The sequence below is a fragment of the Symsagittifera roscoffensis genome, chromosome 1 (assembly GCF_963678635.1).
Source record: "Symsagittifera roscoffensis chromosome 1, txSymRosc1.1, whole genome shotgun sequence".
Taxonomy (NCBI): Eukaryota; Metazoa; Xenacoelomorpha; order Acoela; family Convolutidae; genus Symsagittifera; species Symsagittifera roscoffensis.
This window is the reverse complement of record NC_087062.1, coordinates 75029565-75052175: the sequence shown is the minus strand read 5'-3', so window position 1 is coordinate 75052175 and position 22611 is coordinate 75029565. Positions and strand designations below refer to the sequence as shown.

Sequence of the window (22611 nt, the reverse complement as noted above, 5' to 3'; positions counted from 1 at the left end):
AATCTTGAAGATGCAGATTTAAAACTTAAATTCAAATCTGAGAGCCCGAGGCAGACACGTTATGTCACAAAGATGTGTCATTGCAGCCAAAAAAAATCATAAATTGAGTCACAGCAATTCCATACCAAGAGCCAGCTTCAAACAAATTAGAGGAAAACAGAACACACAGCTCATACAAGGAACAGTGAAAGCGAAAATTAGAAGAAAAAAAGCAAAGCGAAAATTAGAAGAAAAAAAGCAGAAACTATAGACTGCGAAAAGGAAGCTGTAAATTGGCTCAATGTTGAACGCTTCAGTGAGTTATCGTTGCACATGAATAAATCAAAATTTAGGAACCAGTGAACAAGTATAAAGGGGCTTTAGCATCCAAAACAAAAACTGAAGCCCAAAATCAGGAGTAGTATTAATGAGACACATAACTAAAAAAAAAAGGAGTATAAAATCAAAAAACATCTCTTAGCATCAAAAGAAATGCTCAAAAAAGCCAGGATTTGAGCTTCAAATGATATAAAAAAGTGAATAAAATTATCCCAGAGCATGATTTAGTTCAAGCATGCATGTTTAAATAAAAACAATGCGATTTGGCACAAAACCGATGCTGGGTGCAAACTCGCAGCGCAGCAGTAGCGCTTAAACATATTTGCTCAGCATAGCTCTATAAATATCGACTATGTAGAGATAGCGTATAATGCTTATTACGTAACCTTGGCTTAACACAGCTGGGAGATGTCTCGCCCAGTTAATTTTTATGGTCATTCTCAGAAATGTACAATCTAGACTGTACTCTCGTCACGATTTTGGATTTAGATAAAAAAATCTTGAAGATGCAGATTTAAAACTAAAATTCAAATCTGAGAGCCCGAGGCAGACACATTATGCCACAAAGATGTGTCATTGCAGCCAAAAAAAATCATAAATTGAGTCACAGCAATTCCATACCAAGAGCCAGCTTCAAACAAATTAGAGGAAAACAGAACACACAGCTCATACAAGGAACAGTGAAAGCGAAAATTAGAAGAAAAAAAGCAAAGCGAAAATTAGAAGAAAAAAAGCAGAAACTATAGACTGCGAAAAGGAAGCTGTAAATTGGCTCAATGTTGAACGCTTCAGTGAGTTATCGTTGCACATGAATAAATCAAAATTTAGTAACCAGTGAACAAGTATAAAGGGGCTTTAGCATCCAAAACAAAAACTGAAGCCCAAAATCAGGAGTAGTATTAATGAGACACATAACTAAAAAAAAAGGAGTATAAAATCAAAAAACATCTCTTAGCATCAAAAGAAATGCTCAAAAAAGCCAGGATTTGAGCTTCAAATGATATAAAAAAGTGAATAAAATTATCCCAGAGCATGATTTAGTTCAAGCATGCATGTTTAAATAAAAACAATGCGATTTGGCACAAAACCGATGCTGGGTGCAAACTCGCAGCGCAGCAGTAGCGCTTAAACATATTTGCTCAGCATAGCTCTATAAATATCGACTATGTAGAGATAGCGTATAATGCTTATTACGTAACCTTGGCTTAACACAGCTGGGAGATGTCTCGCCCAGTTAATTTTTATGGTCATTCTCAGAAATGTACAATCTAGACTGTACTCTCGTCACGATTTTGGATTTAGATAAAAAAATCTTGAAGATGCAGATTTAAAACTTAAATTCAAATCTGAGAGCCCGAGGCAGACACGTTATGCCACAAAGATGTGTCATTGCAGCCAAAAAAAATCACAAATTGAGTCACAGCAATTCCATACCAAGAGCCAGCTTCAAACAAATTAGAGGAAAACAGAACACACAGCTCATACAAGGAACAGTGAAAGCGAAAATTAGAAGAAAAAAAGCAAAGCGAAAATTAGAAGAAAAAAAAGCAGAAACTATAGACTGCGAAAAGGAAGCTGTAAATTGGCTCAATGTTGAACGCTTCAGTGAGTTATCGTTGCACATGAATAAATCAAAATTTAGTAACCAGTGAACAAGTATAAAGGGGCTTAATCATCCAAAACAAAAACTGAAGCCCAAAATCAGGAGTAGTATTAATGAGACACATAACTAAAAAAAAAGGAGTATAAAATCAAAAAACATCTCTTAGCATCAAAAGAAATGCTCAAAAAAGCCAGGATTTGAGCTTCAAATGATATCAAAAAAGTGAATAAAATTATCCCAGAGCATGATTTAGTTCAAGCATGCATGTTTAAATAAAAACAATGCGATTTGGCACAAAACCGATGCTGGGTGCAAACTCGCAGCGCAGCAGTAGCGCTTAAACATATTTGCTCAGCATAGCTCTATAAATATCGACTATGTAGAGATAGCGTATAATTCTTAATTACGTAACCTTGGCTTAAACACAGCTGGGAAATGTCTCGCCCAGTTAATTTTTATGGTCATTCTCAGAACTGTACAATCTAGACTGTACTCTCGTCACGTTCATGTTCACAAAAGTGGCCGCTATCCATCCCGCAAATCTCTACCTTACAGTTTCTGGCATCATACAACCAAACTGACAAATTTATTACCCACCTGGGTAAACTTCTACAACAACAATGGGTTACAGAGCAGACTTTTGAAACTTTTTTTTGAGCTTCATTCAGAGCTCGTTTCATCATACTGGTAACAGGTACCTGGCTTTCTCTGCGCTGCTGCTTTCGCTCAAGAGTCTGTGGGACGCCGATTACTTTTAAGTGGAGAAGCTAAATGATAGTATCGAAGATTAAAATGAGAAGTTGAAGTAGTTTTTGAGAATATAACTTGTTTTTATAAAGTTTAAAGAACAGCATCAAATTTCACGTGATTTACAACATCAAATTGGCAAGCAGGCGCATTTCAACTCTCCTGTATCCGATTGAGACGCTCTTGTAAACAGCCCAAAAACAGCATCGACTTTTCTTTCGATTTGAGTCATATGAACTCGGTGAAGAAAATCAAAACATTTATCTACTCGATTTGGCTTTCAACTTTCTGCAAAAAAAATGGAAGTTCAATGTGATGCCTGGATTCTAATCCACAATTGAAAAATCGTTTTCAAGTTCAGTTGAGAGATTTTAATTATTCAAGACTGGGTTTGAAAAAAATCTTCAAGATGCAGATTTAAAACTTAAATTCAAATCTGAGAGCCCGAGGCAGACACGTTATGCCACAAAGATGTGTCATTGCAGCCAAAAAAAATCATAAATTGAGTCACAGCAATTCCATACCAAGAGCCAGCTTCAAACAAATTAGAGGAAAACAGAACACACAGCTCATACAAGGAACAGTGAAAGCGAAAATTAGAAGAAAAAAAGCAAAGCGAAAATTAGAAGAAAAAAAGCAGAAACTATAGACTGCGAAAAAGAAGCTGTAAATTGGCTCAATGTTGAACGCTTCAGTGAGTAATCGTTGCACATGAATAAATCAAAATTTAGTAACCAGTGAACAAGTATAAAGGGGCTTTAGCATCCAAAACAAAAACTGAAGCCCAAAATCAGGAGTAGTATTAATGAGACACATAGCTAAAAAAAGGAGTATAAAATCAAAAAACATCTCTTAGCATCAAAATTAATGCTCAAAAAAGCCAGGATTTGAGCTTCAAATGATATAAAAAAGTGAATAAAATTATCCCAGAGCATGATTTAGTTCAAGCATGCATGTTTAAATAAAAACAATGCGAGTTGGCACAAAACCGATGCTGAGTGCAAACTCGCAGCGCAGCAGTAGCGCTTAAACATATTTGCTCAGCATAGCTCTGTAAATATCGACTATGTAGAGATAGCGTATAATTCTTAATTACGTAACCTTGGCTTAAACACAGCTGGGAAATGTCTCGCCCAGTTAATTTTTATGGTCATTCTCAGAAATGTACAATCTAGACTGTACTCTCGTCACGTTCATGCTCACGAAAGTGGCCGCTATCCATCCCGCAAAGTTCTACCTTACAGTTTCTGGCATCATACAACCAAACTGACAAATATATTACCCACCTGGGTAAACTTCTACAACAACAATGGGTTACAGAGCAGACTTTTGAAACTTTTTTTGAGCTTCATTCAAAGCTCGTTTCATCATACTGGTAACAGGTACCTGGCTTTTTCTGCGCTGCTGCTTTCGCTCAAGAGTCTGTGGGACGCCGATTAGTTTTAAGTGGAGAATCTAAATGATAGTATCGAAGATTAAAATGAGAAGTTCAAGTAGTTTTTGAGAATAAAACTTGTTTTTATAAAGTTTAAAGAACAGCATCAAATTTCACGTGATTTACAACATCAAATTGGCAAGCAGGCGCATTTCAACTCTCCTGTATCCGCTTGAGACGCTCTTGTAAACAGCCCAAAAACAGCATAGACTTTTCTTTCGATTTGAGTCATATGAACTCGGTGAAGAAAATCAAAACAATTATCTACTCGATTTGGCTTTCAACTTTCTGCAAAAAATGGAAGTTCAATGTGATGCCTGGATTCTTATCCACAATTGAAAAAACGTTTTCAAGTTCAGTTGAGAGATTTTAATTATTCAAGGTTGGGTTTGAAAAAAATCTTCAAGATGCAGATTTAAAACTTAAATTCAAATCTGAGAGCCCGAGGCAGACACGTTATGCCACAAAGATGTGTCATTGCAGCCAAAAAAAATCATAAATTGAGTCACAGCAATTCCATACCAAGAGCCAGCTTCAAACAAATTAGAGGAAAACAGAACACACAGCTCATACAAGGAACAGTGAAAGCGAAAATTAGAAAAAAAAAAAAAAAAGCAAAGCGAAAATTAGAAGAAAAAAAGCAGAAACTATAGACTGCGAAAAGGAAGCTGTAAATTGGCTCAATGTTGAACGCTTCAGTGAGTTATCGTTGCACATGAATAAATCAAAATTTAGTAACCAGTGAACAAGTATAAAGGGGCTTTAGCATCCAAAACAAAAACTGAAGCCCAAAATCAGGAGTAGTATTAATGAGACACATAACTAAAAAAAAAGGAGTATAAAATCAAAAAACATCTCTTAGCATCAAAAGAAATGCTCAAAAAAGCCAGGATTTGAGCTTCAAATGATATAAAAAAGTGAATAAAATTATCCCAGAGCATGATTTATTTCAAGCATGCATGTTTAAAAAAAAACAATGCGATTTGGCACAAAACCCATGCTGGGTGCAAACTCGCAGCGCAGCAGTAGCGCTTAAACATATTTGCTCAGCATAGCTCTATAAATATCGACTATGTAGAGATAGCGTATAATTCTTAATTACCGAACCTTGGCTTAAACACATTTGGGAGATGTCTCGCCCAGTTAATTTTTATGGTCATTCTCAGAAATGTACAATCTAGACTGTACTCTCGTCACGTTCATGTTCACGAAAGTGGCCGCTATCCATCCCGCAAAGTTTTACCTTACAATTTCTGGCATCATAAAACCAAACTGACAAATATATTACCCACCTGGGTAAACTTCTACAACAACAATGGGTTACAGAGCAGACTTTTGAAACTTTTTTTGAGCTTCATTCAAAGCTCGTTTCATCATACTGCTAACAGGTACCTGGCTTTCTCTGCGCTGCTGCTTTCGCTCAAGAGTCTGTGGGACGCCGATTAGTTTTAAGTGGAGAATCTAAATGATAGTATCGAAGATTAAAATGAGAAGTTCAAGTAGTTTTTGAGAATATAACTTGTTTTTATAAAGTTTAAAGAACAGCATCAAATTTCACGTGATTTACAACATCAAATTGGCAAGCATGCGCATTTCAACTCTCCTGTATCCGCTTGAGACGCTCTTGTAAACAGCCCAAAAACAGCATAGACTTTTCTTTCGATTTGAGTCATATGAACTCGGTGACGAAAATCAAAACAATTATCTACTCGATTTGGCTTTCAACTTTCTGCAAAAAAATGGAAGTTCAATGTGATGCCTGGATTCTAATCCACAATTGAAAAAACGTTTTCAAGTTCAGTTGAGAGATTTTAATTATTCAAGGTTGGGTTTGAAAAAAATCTTCAAAATGCAGATTTAAAACTTAAATTCAAATCTGAGAGCCCGAGGCAGACACGTTATGCCACAAAGATGTGTCATTGCAGCCAAAAAAAATCATAAATTGAGTCACAGCAACTCCATACCAAGAGCCAGCTTCAAACAAATTAGAGGAAAACAGAACACACAGCTCATACAAGGAACAGTGAAAGCGAAAATTAGAAAAAAAAGCAAAGCGAAAATTAGAAAAAAGCAGAAACTATAGACTGCGAAAAGGAAGCTGTAAATTGGCTCAATGTTGAACGCTTCAGTCAGTTATCGTTGCACATGAATAAATCAAAATTTAGTAACCAGTGAACAAGTATAAAGGGGCTTTAGCATCCAAAACAAAAACTGAAGCCCAAAATCAGGAGTAGTATTAATGAGACACATAACTAAAAAAAAGGAGTATAAAATCAAAAAACATCTCTTAGCATCAAAAGAAATGCTCAAAAAAGCCAGGATTTGAGCTTCAAATGATATAAAAAAGTGAATAAAATTATCCCAGAGCATGATTTAGTTCAAGCATGCACGTTTAAATAAAAACAATGCGATTTGGCACAAAACCGATGCTGGGTGCAAACTCGCAGCGCAGCAGTAGCACTTAAACATATTTGCTCAGCATAGCTCTATAAATATCGACTATGTAGAGATAGCGTATAATTCTTAATTACGTAACCTTGGCTTAAACACAGCTGGGAGATGTCTCGCCCAGTTAATTTTTATGGTCATTCTCAGTAATGTACAATCTAGACTGTACTCTCGTCACGTTCATGTTCACGAAAGTGGTCGCTATCCATCCCGCAAAGTTTTACCTTACAGGTTCTGGCATCATACAACCGAACTGACAAATATATTACCCACCTGGGTAAACTTCTACAACAACAATGGGTTACAGAGCAGACTTTTGAAACTTTTTTGAGCTTCATTCAAAAATCGTTTCATCATACTGGTAACAGGTACCTGGCTTTCTCTGGGCTGCTGCTTTCGCTCTAGAGTCTGTGGGACGCCGATTAGTTTTAAGTGGAGAATCTAAATGATAGTATCGAAGATTAAAATGAGAAGTTGAAGTAGTTTTTGAGAATATAACTTGTTTTTATAAAGTTTAAAGAACAGCATCAAATTTCAGGTGATTTACAACATCAAACTGGCAAGCAGGCGCATTTCAACTCTCCTGTATCCGCTTGAGACGCTCTTGTAAACAGCCCAAAAACAGCATAGACTTTTCTTTCGATTTGAGTCATATGAACTCGGTGAAGAAAATCAAAACAATTATCTACTCGATTTGGCTTTCAACTTTCTGCAAAAAAATGGAAGTTCAATGTGATGCCTGGATTCTAATCCACAATTGAAAAAACGTTTTCAAGTTCAGTTGAGAGATTTTAATTATTCAAGGTTGGGTTTGAAAAAAATCTTCAAGATGCAGATTTAAAACTTAAATTCAAATCTGAGAGCCCGAGGTAGACACGTTATGCCACAAAGATGTGTCATTGCAGCCAAAAAAAATCATAAACTGAGTCACAGCAATTCCATACCAAGAGCCAGCTTCAAACAAATTAGAGGAAAACAGAACACACAGCTCATACAAGGAACAGTGAAAGCGAAAATTAGAAGAAAAAAAGCAAAGCGAAAATTAGAAAAAAAAAGCAGAAACTATAGACTGCGAAAAAGAAGCTGTAAATTGGCTCAATGTTTAACGCTTCGGTGAGTAATCGTTGCACATGAATAAATCAAAATTTAGTAACCAGTGAACAAGTATAAAGGGGCTTTAGCATCCAAAACAAAAACTGAAGCCCAAAATCAGGAGTAGTATTAATGAGACACATAGCTAAAAAAAAAGGAGTATAAAATCAAAAAACATCTCTTAGCATCAAAAGAAATGCTCAAAAAAGCCAGGATTTGATCTTCAAATGATATAAAAAAGTGAATAAAATTATCCCAGAGCATGATTTAGTTCAAGCATGCATGTTTAAATAGAAACAATGCGAGTTGGCACAAAACCGATGCTGAGTGCAAACTCGCAGCGCAGCAGTAGCGCTTAAACATATTTGCTCAGCATAGCTCTGTAAATATCGACTATGTAGAGATAGCGTATAATTCTTAATTACGTAACCTTGGCTTAAACACAGCTGGGAAATGTCTCGCCCAGTTAATTTTTATGGTCATTCTCAGAAATGTACAATCTAGACTGTACTCTCGTCACGTTCATGTTCACGAAAGTGGCCGCTATCCATCCCGCAAAGTTCTACCTTACAGTTTCTGGCATCATACAACCAAACTGACGAATATATTACCCACCTGGGTAAACTTCTACAACAACATTGGCTTACAGAGCAGACTTTTGAAACTTTTTTTGAGCTTCATTCAAAGCTCGTTTCATCATACTGGTAACAGGTACCTGGCTTTCTCTGCGCTGCTGCTTTCGCTCAAGAGTCTGTGGGACGCCGATTAGTTTTAAGTGGAGAATCTTATTGATAGTATCGAAGATTAAAATGAGAAGTTCAAGTAGTTTTTGAGAATATAACTTGTTTTTATAAAGTTTAAAGAACAGCATCAAAGTTCACGTGATTTACAACATCAAATTGGCAAGCAGGCGCATTTCAACTCTCCTGTATCCGCTTGAGACGCTCTTGTAAACAGCCCAAAAACAGCATAGACTTTTCTTTCGATTTTAGTCATATGAACTCGGTGAAGAAAATCAAAACATTTATCTACTCGATTCGGCTTTCAACTTTCTGCAAAAAAATGGAAGTTCAATGTAATGCCTGGATTCTAATCCACAATTGAAAAAACGTTTTCAAGTTCAGTTGAGAGATTTTAATTATTCAAGGTTGGGTTTGAAAAAAATCTTTCAAGATGCAGATTTAAAACTTAAATTCAAATCTGAGAGCCCGAGGCAGACACGTTATGCCACAAAGATGTGTGATTGCAGCCAAAAAAAATCATAAATTGAGTCACAGCAATTCCATACCAAGAGCCAGCTTCAAACAAATTAGAGGAAAACAGAACACACAGCTCATACAAGGAACAGTGAAAGCGAAAATTAGAAAAAAAGCAAAGCGAAAATTAGAAGAAAAAAAGCAGAAACTATAGACTGCGAAAAGGAAGCTGTAAATTGGCTCAATGTTGAACGCTTCAGTGAGTAATCGTTGCACATGAATAAATCAAAATTTAGTAACCAGTGAACAAGTATAAAGGGGCTTTAGCATCCAAAACAAAAACTGAAGCCCAAAATCAGGAGTAGTATTAATGAGACACATAACTAAAAAAAAGGAGTATAAAATCAAAAAACATCTCTTAGCATCAAATGAAATGCTCAAAAAATCCAGGATTTGAGCTTCAAATGATATAAAAAAGTGAATAAAATTATCCCAGAGCATGATTTAGTTTAAGCATGCATGTTTAAATAAAAACAATGCGATTTGGCACAAAACCGATGCTGGGTGCAAACTCGCAGCGCAGCAGTAGCGCTTAAACATATTTGCTCAGCATAGCTCTATAAATATCGACTATGTAGAGATAGCGTATAATTCTTAATTACGTAACCTTGGCTTAAACACAGTTGGGAAATGTCTCGCCCAGTTAATTTTTACGGTCATTCTCAGAAATGTACAATCTAGACTGTACTCTCGTCACGTTCATGTTCTCGAAAGTGGCCGCTATCCATCCCGCAAAGTTCTACCTTACAGTTTCTGGCATCATACAACCAAACTGACAAATATATTACCCACCTGGGTAAACTTCTACAACAACAATGGGTTACAGAGCAGACTTTTGAAACTTTTTTTGAGCTTCATTCAAAGCTCGTTTCATCATGCTGGTAACAGGTACCTGGCTTTCTCTGGGCTGCTGCTTTCGCTCTAGAGTCTGTGGGACGCCGATTAGTTTTAAGTGGAGAATCTAAATGATAGTATCGAAGATTAAAATGAGAAGTTTAAGTAGTTTTTGAGAATATAACTTGTTTTTATAAAGTTTAAAGAACAGCATCAAATTTCACGTGATTTACAACATCAAATTGGCAAGCAGGCGCATTTCAACTCTCCTGTATCCGCTTGAGACGCTCTTGTAAACAGCCCAAAAACAGCATAGACTTTTCTTTCGATTTTAGTCATATGAACTCGGTGAAGAAAATCAAAACATTTATCTACTCGATTTGGCTTTCAACTTTCTGCAAAAAAATGAAGTTCAATTTAATGCCTGGATTCTAATCCACAATTGAAAAACCGTTTTCAAGTTCAGTTGAGAGATTTTAATTATTCAAGGTTGGGTTTGAAAAAAATCTTTCAAGATGCAGATTTAAAACTTAAATTCAAATCTGAGAGCCCGAGGCAGACACGTTATGCCACAAAGATGTGTCATTGCAGCCAAAAAAAATCATAAACTGAGTCACAGCAATTCCATACCAAGAGCCAGCTTCAAACAAATTAGAGGAAAACAGAACACACAGCTCATACAAGGAACAGTGAAAGCGAAAATTAGAAAAAAAGCAAAGCGAAAATTAGAAGAAAAAAAGCAGAAACTATAGACTGCGAAAAGGAAGCTGTAAATTGGCTCAATGTTGAACGCTTCAGTGAGTAATCGTTGCACATGAATAAATCAAAATTTAGTAACCAGTGAACAAGTATAAAGGGGCTTTAGCATCCAAAACAAAAACTGAAGCCCAAAATCAGGAGTAGTATTAATGAGACACATAACTAAAAAAAAGGAGTATAAAATCAAAAAACATCTCTTAGCATCAAATGAAATGCTCAAAAAATCCAGGATTTGAGCTTCAAATGATATAAAAAAGTGAATAAAATTATCCCAGAGCATGATTTAGTTTAAGCATGCATGTTTAAATAAAAACAATGCGATTTGGCACAAAACCGATGCTGGGTGCAAACTCGCAGCGCAGCAGTAGCGCTTAAACATATTTGCTCAGCATAGCTCTATAAATATCGACTATGTAGAGATAGCGTATAATTCTTAATTACGTAACCTTGGCTTAAACACAGTTGGGAAATGTCTCGCCCAGTTAATTTTTACGGTCATTCTCAGAAATGTACAATCTAGACTGTACTCTCGTCAGGTTCATGTTCTCGAAAGTGGCCGCTATCCATCCCGCAAAGTTCTACCTTACAGTTTCTGGCATCATACAACCAAACTGACAAATATTTTACCCACCTGGGTAAACTTCTACAACAACAATGGGTTAAAGAGCAGACTTTTGAAACTTTTTTTGAGCTTCATTCAAAGCTCGTTTCATCATGCTGGTAACAGGTACCTGGCTTTCTCTGGGCTGCTGCTTTCGCTCTAGAGTCTGTGGGACGCCGATTAGTTTTAAGTGGAGAATCTAAATGATAGTATCGAAGATTAAAATGAGAAGTTTAAGTAGTTTTTGAGAATATAACTTGTTTTTATAAAGTTTAAAGAACAGCATCAAATTTCACGTGATTTACAACATCAAATTGGCAAGCAGGCGCATTTCAACTCTCCTGTATCCGCTTGAGACGCTCTTGTAAACAGCCCAAAAACAGCATAGACTTTTCTTTCGATTTGAGTCATATGAACTCGGTGAAGAAAATCAAAACATTTATCTACTCGATTTGGCTTTCAACTTTCTGCAAAAAAATGGAAGTTCAATGTAATGCCTGGGTTCTAATCCACAATTGAAAAAACGTTTTCAAGTTCAGTTGAGAGATTTTAATTATTCAAGGTTGGGTTTGAAAAAAATCTTTCAAGATGCAGATTTAAAACTTAAATTCAAATCTGAGAGCCCGAGGCAGACAGGTTATGCCACAAAGATGTGTGATTGCAGCCAAAAAAAATCATAAATTGAGTCACAGCAATTCCATACCAAGAGCCAGCTTCAAACAAATTAGAGGAAAACAGAACACACAGCTCATACAAGGAACAGTGAAAGCGAAAATTAGAAGAAAAAAAGCAAAGCGAAAGTTAGAATAAAAAAAGCTGAAACTATAGACTGCGAAAAGGAAGCTGTAAATTGGCTCAATGTTGAACGCTTCAGTGAGTAATCGTTGCACATGAATAAATCAAAATTTAGTAACCAGTGAACAAGTATAAAGGGGCTTTAGCATCCAAAACAAAAACTGAAGCCCAAAATCAGGAGTAGTATTAATGAGACACATAACTAAAAAAAGGGAGTATAAAATCAAAAAACATCTCTTAGCATCAAATGAAATGCTCAAAAAATCCAGGATTTGAGCTTCAAATGATATAAAAAAGTGAATAAATTTATCCCAGAGCATGATTTAGTTCAAGCATGCATGTTTAAATAAAAACAATGCGATTTGGCACAAAACGGATGCTGGGTGCAAACTCGCACCGCAGCAGTAGCGCTTAAACATATTTGCTCAGCATAGCTCTATAAACATCGACTATGTAGAGATAGCGTATAATTCTTAATTACGTAACCTTGGCTTAAACACAGCTGGGAAATGTCTCGCCCAGTTAATTTTTATGGTCATTCTCAGAAATGTACAATCTAGACTGTACTCTCGTCACGTTCATGTTCACGAAAGTGGCCGCTATCCATCCCGCAAAGTTCTACCTTACAGTTTCTGGCATCATACAACCAAACTGACGAATATATTGCCCACCTGGGTAAACTTCTACAACAACAATGGGTTACAGAGCAGACTTTTGAAACTTTTTTTGAGCTTCATTCAAAGCTCGTTTCATCATACTGGTAACAGGTACCTGGCTTTCTCTGCGCTGCTGCTTTCGCTCAAGAGTCTGTGGGACGCCGATTAGTTTTAAGTGGAGAATCTAAATGATAGTATCGAAGATTAAAATGAGAAGTTCAAGTAGTTTTTGAGAATATAACTTGTTTTTATAAAGTTTAAAGAACAGCATCAAATTTCACGTGATTTACAACATCAAATTGGCAAGCAGGCGCATTTCAACTCTCCTGTATCCGCTTGAGACGCTCTTGTAAACAGCCCAAAAACAGCATAGACTTTTCTTTCGATTTGAGTCATATGAACTCGGTGAAGAAAATCAAAACATTTATCTACTCGATTTGGCTTTCAACTTTCTGCAAAAAAATGGAAGTTCAATGAGATGCCTGGATTCTAATTCACAATTGAAAAAACGTTTTCAAGTTCAATTGAGAGATTTTAATTATTCAAGTTTGGGTTTGAAAAAAATCTTGAAGATGCAGATATAAAACTTAAATTCAAATCTGAGAGCTCGAGGCAGACACGTTATGCCACAAAGATGTGTCATTGCAGCCAAAAAAAATCATAAATTGAATCACAGCAATTCCATACCAAGAGCCAGCTTCAAACAAATTAGAGGAAAACAGAACACACAGCTCATACAAGGAACAGTGAAAGCGAAAATTAGAAAAAAAGCAAAGCGAAAATTAGAAGAAAAAAAAGCAGAATCTATAGACTGCGAAAAGGAAGCTGTAAATTGGCTCAATATTTAACGCTTCAGTGAGTAATCGTTACACATGAAAAAATCAAAATTTAATAACCAGTGAACAAGTATAAAGGGGCTTTAGCATCCAAAACAAAAACTGAAGCCCAAAATCAGGAGTAGTATTAATGAGACACATAGCTAAAAAAAGGAGTACAAAATCAAAAAACATCTCTTAGCATCAAAAGAAATGCTCAAAAAGCCAGGATTTGAGCTTCAAATGATATAAAAAAGTGAAAAAAATTATCCCAGAGCATGATTTAGCTCAAGCATGCATGTTTAAATAAAAACAATGCGATTTGGCACAAAACCGATGCTGGGTGCAAACTCGCAGCGCAGTAGTAGCGCTTAAACATATTTGCTCAGCATAGCTCTATAAATATCGACTATGTAGAGATAGCGTATTAATTCTTTATTACGTAACCTTGGCTTAAATACAGCTGGGAAAGGTCTCGCCCAGTTAATTTTTATGGTCATTCTCAGAAATGTACAATCTAGACTGTACTCTCGTCACGTTCATGTTCACGAAAGTGGCCGCTATTCATCCCGCAAAGTTCTACCTTACAGTTTCTGGCATCATACAACCAAACTGACAAATATATTACCCACCTGGGTAAACTTCTACAACAACAATGGGTTACAGAGCAGACTTTTGAAACTTTTTTTGAGCTTCATTCGAAGCTCGTTTCATCATACTGGTAACAGGTACCTGGCTTTTAGCCTGCTTCTGTTCAAACTGTCGAGAAACTAATCCTCGGCTCAACTTTCTAAACATAGCAAACAGACAATTGGGAAGTCAAATGATCGCAAACAAACAGGAAAAAAATTCAAATTCTCAAATAAGTTTCAAATTCGCAAAAAATGGCCCTAAGGCCCAGTTATTTTCTAAAAAAAAGGTTGATTGACACTTCTTTTATAAAGTTAACTCCATTCGAGAAGACTGCATCTTTAGGTAACATTTCGCTGGAAAAGTTGATAATTAAATTCCATTTTAAAAATTAGAGGTCAATCACATTTCCGTGATCTTTACAAAATCGCTTTTTACTAGTGGAATTTACCTTCCTTTTAAAAATTGAAAAGAACAGAATTTACAAAGAAATCAATCTAAAAAGGTTTATTTGCGCCTGAAACAACAGGTTTTTCCTAAAACCTAAGAGAAAAAAATCAATACGACCAATAAAAGAGTCTGAACTACGTTCATCGAATCTTAAACATAGACTAGGGAACATTTGCCATTAATTGAATTCAACATAATAAACATAGCCAACAGACAGTAGGAAAAGAGTCAATGAACGCAAACAGAAAAACAAATACTGACAGTAGGAAAAGAGTCAATGAACGCAAACAGAAAAAATACTGACTTGTTTTTTAGAAAAAAATATAAGTTTTCGAAGTCCATAGAAAAATAGATTGCTTCAAGCACCATGAAATTCTAGAAAAAAATGAGCTAACATTAAAAAAATTAACCAAATTTGAGAAAACTGGATCAATCGGTGAAATTTTTATTTTGCTGGTAATTCAACTATGCAATTCCACTTCCGAAACTAGAAATCGATCACGTTTTTCACGACCTTTACACTTTCGGTGATCGATAGTGGAGTTTGCCTTAATTTCATTAAAGGAAAAGCACTGAACTTAAGGAATCAAAAGTCAAACCACGAAAAAATTCGCTGAGAAAAAACCACCTTATTAGAAGGCTAATCTACATTCGTCCATTCTTAATAATGAAATTAATAATATTCGACAGACGAAGCGGAGCTTCGCAGCAATTATTTCCCTTTCGAATAAAAAAAAGATCTGGCCTAGTTCAAACACAGGACCTTTTTCACCTCAGGCGTAGTACTTTTCTCAAAAACCATATGTGCCTAGAGAGCTAATAAAATTTGATTTTGATGCAAGCCAAGCTTTTCTGTAAATATTTTGTGAAACAAGAAAATTCCGTGATGCGGCAACTAAGCCAACAAAACATAATCAGACTAACGATAGTCCGAAATTTTTTTGGCACGGAATTTGTCTGCAAAAACAAGACATTACTTCTTAAAAGCACTGTCAAAGTACTAACAATAGACCGGTAGAACTTAAATTTGCACGTGAATGAAGTCTAGTGATTCAAGTGATTTTGTTAATTAGGTTTTTAACCCGAAAAAACGTCTATATTCCAGTTTAAAAACGCTTGCTTATCGCAAGCGTAATTACCCAGCTATGTAAACTTCTACAACGACACTGGGTTAAAGAGCAGAATTTAGAAACTTTTTTCAGCTTCATTCAAAGCTCTTTTCAACATACTGGAGCCGAGTACCTGGCTTTTATCCTGCTTTTGTTCAAAATGTAGAGAAACTAAACTAACCCTCGTCTCAACCTTCTAAACATAGCTTACAGACAGTTGGGAAAACTCTGCCTTGATTTTTTTTGAAAAACCTCATGTTTCGAACTCGCAAGAAAAAATTGATTGCCCTAAAGCTCGTTGATTTTCTAGAAAAATTGGCGATTGAAACTTTTTGATGACTAATTCGAGAAGGTGGATAAAAAGGTAAATTTTAATTCATTTTCAAAATTAGTGTTCTATCACATTTCTCGTGATCTTTACATTTTCCCTGTTCGGTAGTGTAGTTTACCTTCAATTTAAAAATTGAGAGGAACAGAATTTATAAAGAAAACAGTCCAAAAAAAGTTAATTCCTAGAACAAAATTTCAAGGTTTTCTTAAAAATAAACGAAAAAAAAATCAACACAGCCTATATAGGAGTCTCACCAACGTTTATCGACTCTTCAAATATAGACTAGGGTGCATTTGCCATTAATTTATTTCAACATAATACACATACCCAACAGACAGCACCAAAAGTATCAATGAATGCAAACAGAGAAATAAATGCCGACTTATTTAAATTATCAATTTTCAAATTTCATAGAAAAAAAATTCTTTCAAGCAACTTCAAACTTTAGAACAAAATAACATTTTTTTTGAAAAAATTAAACCAAATTGAAAAAAAAACTCATAGGTAAAATTTTTAATTTACTGGGGAATTTTGATTATTCAATTCCACTTTCGAAGCTAGAAATTGATTACGTTTTTCGCGACATTTACATTTTCGCTGATCGATTTGGAGTTTACCTTCCTTTCAACAAAGGAAAAGCACTGAACTTAAGTAATCAAAAGTCAGACCGCGAAAAATTTAGCTGAGAAAAAAATCGTCGCAAACTTATTGACAGACTGAACTAGATACATCCACTCTTAACAAAGAAGTTAATAAAATTCCACAGAGACGAAGCGGAGCTTTGCAATAATTGCGATAAAAACAAAACATTGAATTACAAGTCAATTTTTAGAAAACATCAGCTGAAAGAAAATTACTTAAGAAACGAAAAAACTATATCTACAAAAAATCTATACCTTTGTCTCATATAAGACTCATAAACAGAGAATCAAGCGAGAACACGCGAGAAAAGCGATAAGCATTCAGCTACGACTAGGATTATGAGTCTCATAACCACTCAGCCACGGACGCTTATTAAATGACATTAAGTAGCCACAAATAAAGCAGAAAACAAGTATTATGAGTCTCATAATCACTCAGCCACGGACGCTTAATAAATGATAACAATTAGCCACAAATAAAGCAGAAAACAGATGCTATACAATTTCCAATGCTACAGTGAAATTTCCATATAAGTGAACATTTTTTATTTGCGAGTTAATGTATTAGTACGAACCTTCTTTTTTTTCAAATCTAACGCTCGCAAGCTGGCTAGTAAAATAAAGCAAGTTGAATGTATAAAAAAAGTTGTTCACGGGAAAAAGTCTAGTTCCCGATAACAAGACACTTGCTTTCGCAAGAGTAATTACTAAAAAAATACACTCAGCAAATACGCAGACTAAAATTAGAACGAAATCAATTAAAGCTACAATGAAAAATTTATCTGCAAATTAGTTTTTTAGCTATAGACTCAGTAACTCATTAACTCAAGATCAGAACTAGAGCTGCTAAAAATGCAATTAGGATGAAACTGGAGGTCTTCTAAAATTGGAGATCCTGTGAACTAAGTTTTTCGTAGGGAAAAAATCTAGTAACCGTTTGCAATACCCCTGCTTATCGCTAAAGTAATAATAAACAATAGGTTGCCTGAAAAGCTGTGACGATCAACTCCCTGCGGAACGCGAAACAGCAAGTGGGCCGAACTCGGGCGCTCATCGGAAAAGTGGCGGAATACGCTGACCACTAACAATTAGCGACTGGTCAATTAAAAGTATAATGAGCTCGCTCGCTCGTCAGTACAGATGGCGAAAACGCCACCCACCAATTGCATCATTTATACTTAAACTAATAATTATCTTTTAATCAAAATTTGAAACAACAATCTCACTTTTGCAACACCTTCATAAGTAACATCGTCTTCAGTGGGGCCTATTCCTCCTGATGTCACGACGTAGTCAAAAATCATTGAGAACTTCGATACTTCTTCGCTGATGATTTCAACGTCATCTGGTAAAATAGACATCTTTTTGACGCTCGTGCCCAATTGTGAGAATCTCTTGAGGGCAAATTGAGAATTCGTATCGACAACTCGTCCATTCAAAATTTCTTCTCCGATAATGATTAACCCAACAGTAACACGTTTGGATGACATCTTTCGTACAAAATGACTATACATAGTAAACAGACAGTTGGAAAACAGCCATTAACGCAAGGAAACAGAAAAAAGACTGACTTATTTCAACTTTCGAATTTGAAAGAAAAAAATGATGGCTAATTGAATTTCAAGAAGAATTTATGATGAACTTTTTTATATTATTACCCCATCTTGAGAAAACTGCATCAATACACTACAGAACAAAATTAAATTTACCACCTTACTCTCTAAAATGCCAATTTCAAGGACTTTTTTCAACACAGGCAAAGCGGAGCTTCGTATCACTTGCGATACCAATCAAGCGTAAAAAAACATTAAAAGTACAAAAAACCAGGTCTACTAAAATTTTCGTATGTCTCGATAAAATTTAAGTCTAGGTAAACATGCTAATCAAAATGTTTGAAAAATAAATTAGCAACGGAACAAAACTGAAAAAGCGGAAACAAAGCCGACAATTTTTGAGCAGACACCAGTTGAGCCGGAAAAAACAAAGATTTTAAAAAATTCCAGGTCCCCTAAAGACAGAATGAACAACACTTGCAACTATAATGATCATAGCCAAATGACGGTTGGAAAAGAGAAATGAACGCAAAAAAAAAACAAAAAGTGACTTGTGTTTTGAAAAAATGTGAAACTTCGAACTTCGAAGAAAAAAGAAAAAAATAGATGGCTTTAAACCTCTTTGAATTTTTAGAACAATTTATAATTAGCCCTTTTTTGATAAAGCTAACCCAATTTAAGCAAACTGGATCATTGATAAAAGTTTCATTCCGCTGGGAAATCTGATAATAAAATTCCATTTTCAAAATTAGAAGTCGATCACGTTTTTCGTGATTTTTACATTCTTTAGTGGTGTTTGACGTGCTTTTACCAAAGCAAACGAACTGAACTTAAAAAGAAAGGAAAAGTCAAGCCGCGTAAAAGTAAAATTTGAGCTTGAAGACATTTTTGAGCTTGAAGACCGTACCACCACACTACTCGACCCACATTTTCATGAAAATTACCTTCATTAATGAAACAAGCTATGAAATGATCAAGTGATTCTGTTAAACTAGTTGTTGACTAGAAAAAAGGGCTCTTTTCCAGTTACCACCTTTGATTTTTTCTAATTTTCATTGTACAAAAGTCGACTTATATCGATTTATCATGATAAAAATTGCATTACAACATGTCAGCGTGAACAAATCTTTACAACATTTCTTACTTGCAAAACGCCGTGTGAACAATTTTTCAATAATTTTATTTTGTAATTTTACGAGGGGGTTAGGAAACTGGAAAAGAGCCGAAAAAGGTCTATATTCCAATTCGATAACGCTTGCTTCTCGCAAGCGTTAAATATTTAATAAAATTTTACCAAAATGTTTACATGGAGCGATAGTTGACTTGAAGTACTTTCCGGGTCTGAAAATGCCAGTTTTCACCATTTGTATTAAATTTTGGGATTCAACACTTTGACGAATGAGCGAAGTAGGAAAATGTAATCTCGTGCGTTGTGAAACTTTTTAAAAGAGAAAATTGAGTTGTTCAGTGTGACGAATTTCCTCTATTTTGTTTTTTCTCGTAATTTCAAACTCTTGCTACAAATTTTTGCAACTCAGAAACACTGGTTTCTTCTTACCCGTAGTAAGCTGGGTTTTCAAATTTAAAAAATGAGATTTTTAGAATGAGTTGTTCAGATGATTTTCGCTGTAATAATTGTGGTAAAAAACTAATTAAATATGAAAAAAAAATTGTTCTTCAAATTAGGTATTTAAGAGAAAAAAAAGCCTGAACTTGCGTTTAATTTTGTCTAAAAGTGAAGGCAATTTTCCCAAAAACGGAATTTAAGCGCAAACAACTTTTAAGAATTTCCTGAAAACAAAAACCTTCAAGGCCTATCTATAAAAGAGTATTATGTACGTTCATGACTCTTTGAAAAGCAACAAAGGTTAAAAACAAATTCATCGTTAAATAGTTGAATATTACTTCCTAATACAAAACGAATAATTACCGGTGGTTAATAAGGCATATGCTGCGCACCCACGGTACTATCATCAGTGGTTCCTCATACTTGTTTGATCTGAAAACAACTCGTGAAACATAAAACCATCAATTGAGTTTTTCTTGCTCCGAATAGAGACCAAGAGTAGCGGCTCCAGTAAGCGCTCTGGAAGATCAGTTCAAAGTAGTAGACTACTGGACGGCTAGACTGCGGGACTACTGGACCCTTTGCAGTTAAGTGACACAGCAAGCCCAAAAATATCAAATATATTACCTAATTCTTGAATTATTCCCTCGGAATTAACTCGAGCGGAACTATTTCGAGTTGTTACTTTTTGAGCTCCTTGAATAAAAAACCTGATTTTATTTCATCTGAAAAGATGAGATAAGGTTGTCTTTGTTCCTGATAAAAAACAAAAAGACTGGTTCCTTGAAGCAGTGTGGAAGAACATAAGATTCCTGGACAACTCAACCAAATTAAATTTCTAGCGATCAGTCGGTTCATTTTCACAACCAAATTAAATTTCTAGCGATCAGTCGGTTCATTTTAATGTCTTATTTTTAATTTCGCTTTTAATCGCCAACATGTTTGACCTCGAAACTTTCCGAAATCTGAACGACGAATTGAAATACGAGCTGTATAAAGACTTAGTCGAAAATGTTACTTATTTTAAACGAATTATCGAAAACTTAACTGTATCAACGAAAGAGGAAGAAAGAGGAAACAAATTTTTTTATCTAGAAAATTTTAAAAACACGGGCAATTCGAAAATTACAGAAAACAAATTTGAAAACGAATGGAGCAAGATTGGAACTCGGAGCAGAAATCAGAACAAACGAAGCGAAAATAACCAAGAAAGCAAGAATAACCAAGAAATCAAAATACAAGCAACCAATATTCAAGAAGAAAAATTCGACCAGCAACGAAAACATTTATTTTTACCACGAGAAGGAGAATATTCTGGCCTATTACTGGGAGACTCAATTGTTAACAGAATCAATGGGGAACAAATATCGGAAAATGTGTTGGCGAGAGGATTTGGTGGGCACAAAATTTCTGCATTGCTGGAACGCGTGAGAAACAGTAAATCGCGACATTTTAAACATGTAACTACGCTAATTGGAATAAATGACTGCCTCTCAAGTGATTTCGACGCGAAGGAAGCCGTGAGTAGCTTAGAAAAACTAATTTATCTCATAAATCATAAATTCTCCCCAGAAACAATTTCACTATGTACTGTAACTCCCTTAGGCGCTTTTAGAAAAGATTTTAATCCAAATGTACAGAAGCTAAACAAGCAAATTCTTAATTTAGTACGGAATGTAAAAGACTTGGGCGAAGTAAAATTGGATATTTTAGACATAAACAAAATTTTTAGTCAAAATACAGATGCTCTTAGCTCGGATGGTTTGCATCCTTCTGATGGGGGTGTTGAAATTTTGGTGCAAAGTTTTAGAGATTCTTTTAGGGGTTCTGATATTAATGCAAACACATGTGAGATTACAACCCGCCCCAGAATGAAGCAAACCCAACAATCATCAAATTTAGATCCAAAAACGGCAGAAATGTTACAATTTTTCCAAAACGGTGCAAAATTTTTTAGGAAATACTAGTTTCGCATTTTTTCTTGGTGCAAACTTTGGCGATTATTTAATTTATTTAACCTATTATGCTGAATATTAAATTCTGGTTGTTTTGTGCAATTTTTCTAATTTCCAAGGCTCAGATGGAAACTAAAGAAAAAACTATTGTTTACTGGGGCTATCTAAGCTGCCAGCAAAAGATATTATCAACGAAATGTGGGATAAATGAGCGGAGAGCTACCACACTGACTCATCTTTTCCTTTTCGCGTTGTTACTGACCCAAAGTGGGGATGTTGAAAAAAACCCTGGTCCTATCGAAACCATTGAAACAGTCTACGGTATCTGCTCAAAAAATTGTGCAAATCTTAAATTTGTTCATTTGAATTTTCAAAGTATTATTAGAAAACGGATGCAATTGAAAAAATTTCTTGATGATATGGGCGAAAACACAATTATAGGAATTTCCGAAACGTGGCTTAAAAAAGAAGATAGTGACAATTTATGGAATTTCCAACCTAGAACGCATGCGATGTTCAGATATGATAGGCAATCATTGGTAAAAAAGAAAGGCGGTGGCGTTTTGTTATATATACCAGTCAAATTGGCTCCGAAATTGAGGCCTGATCTAAATTTATTTGATAAAGAAAAATATGAGTCAGTGTGGGTTGAGTGCAAATCTACATTTAACATTTCGAGTAAAGAAAAAATGTTAGTTAATTTGTGTTATAACCCAAGCAGATCAAACTTTATTGATTTTTTGGAACAATTAACGCTTAACATAGATAATGCTTTTTCAGTTTCTAATAAAATTACGCTTTTGGGTGATTATAACATAAATTATCTGGATAGCAAAGAAAAAGAAAATTTAGATTCTATAATTATTCCATATGGATTGAAGGTTTTTTGTCCAAACGATGAGACCAGAATTAGTTCCTCAACAAAAACTCATATCGACTACATAATCAGTGACTATGAAACAAACGGCATTGAGTTTTGTTTTGATACACCTTATAAAACCGACCATTTTGCTTCA

General features: G+C 35.2%; 1 protein-coding gene across 1 annotated transcript in view; it reads right to left on the bottom strand.

The window, feature by feature from the left end:
• The window catches only part of LOC134848873 (FAD synthase-like), a 34027-nt gene extending 13953 nt beyond the window's left edge, over nucleotides 1-20074 (bottom strand). Inside the window, exons 1-2 of the mRNA XM_063866389.1 lie at nucleotides 20004-20074; nucleotides 17747-17865 (exon numbers count right to left, since the gene is read on the bottom strand). Coding sequence (XP_063722459.1) covers nucleotides 17747-17824 — 78 coding nt within the window. The 5' untranslated portion in view covers nucleotides 17825-17865; nucleotides 20004-20074. The remainder of the gene's footprint in view (nucleotides 1-17746; nucleotides 17866-20003) is intronic.
• Nucleotides 20075-22611: the final 2537 nt, after the last annotated feature.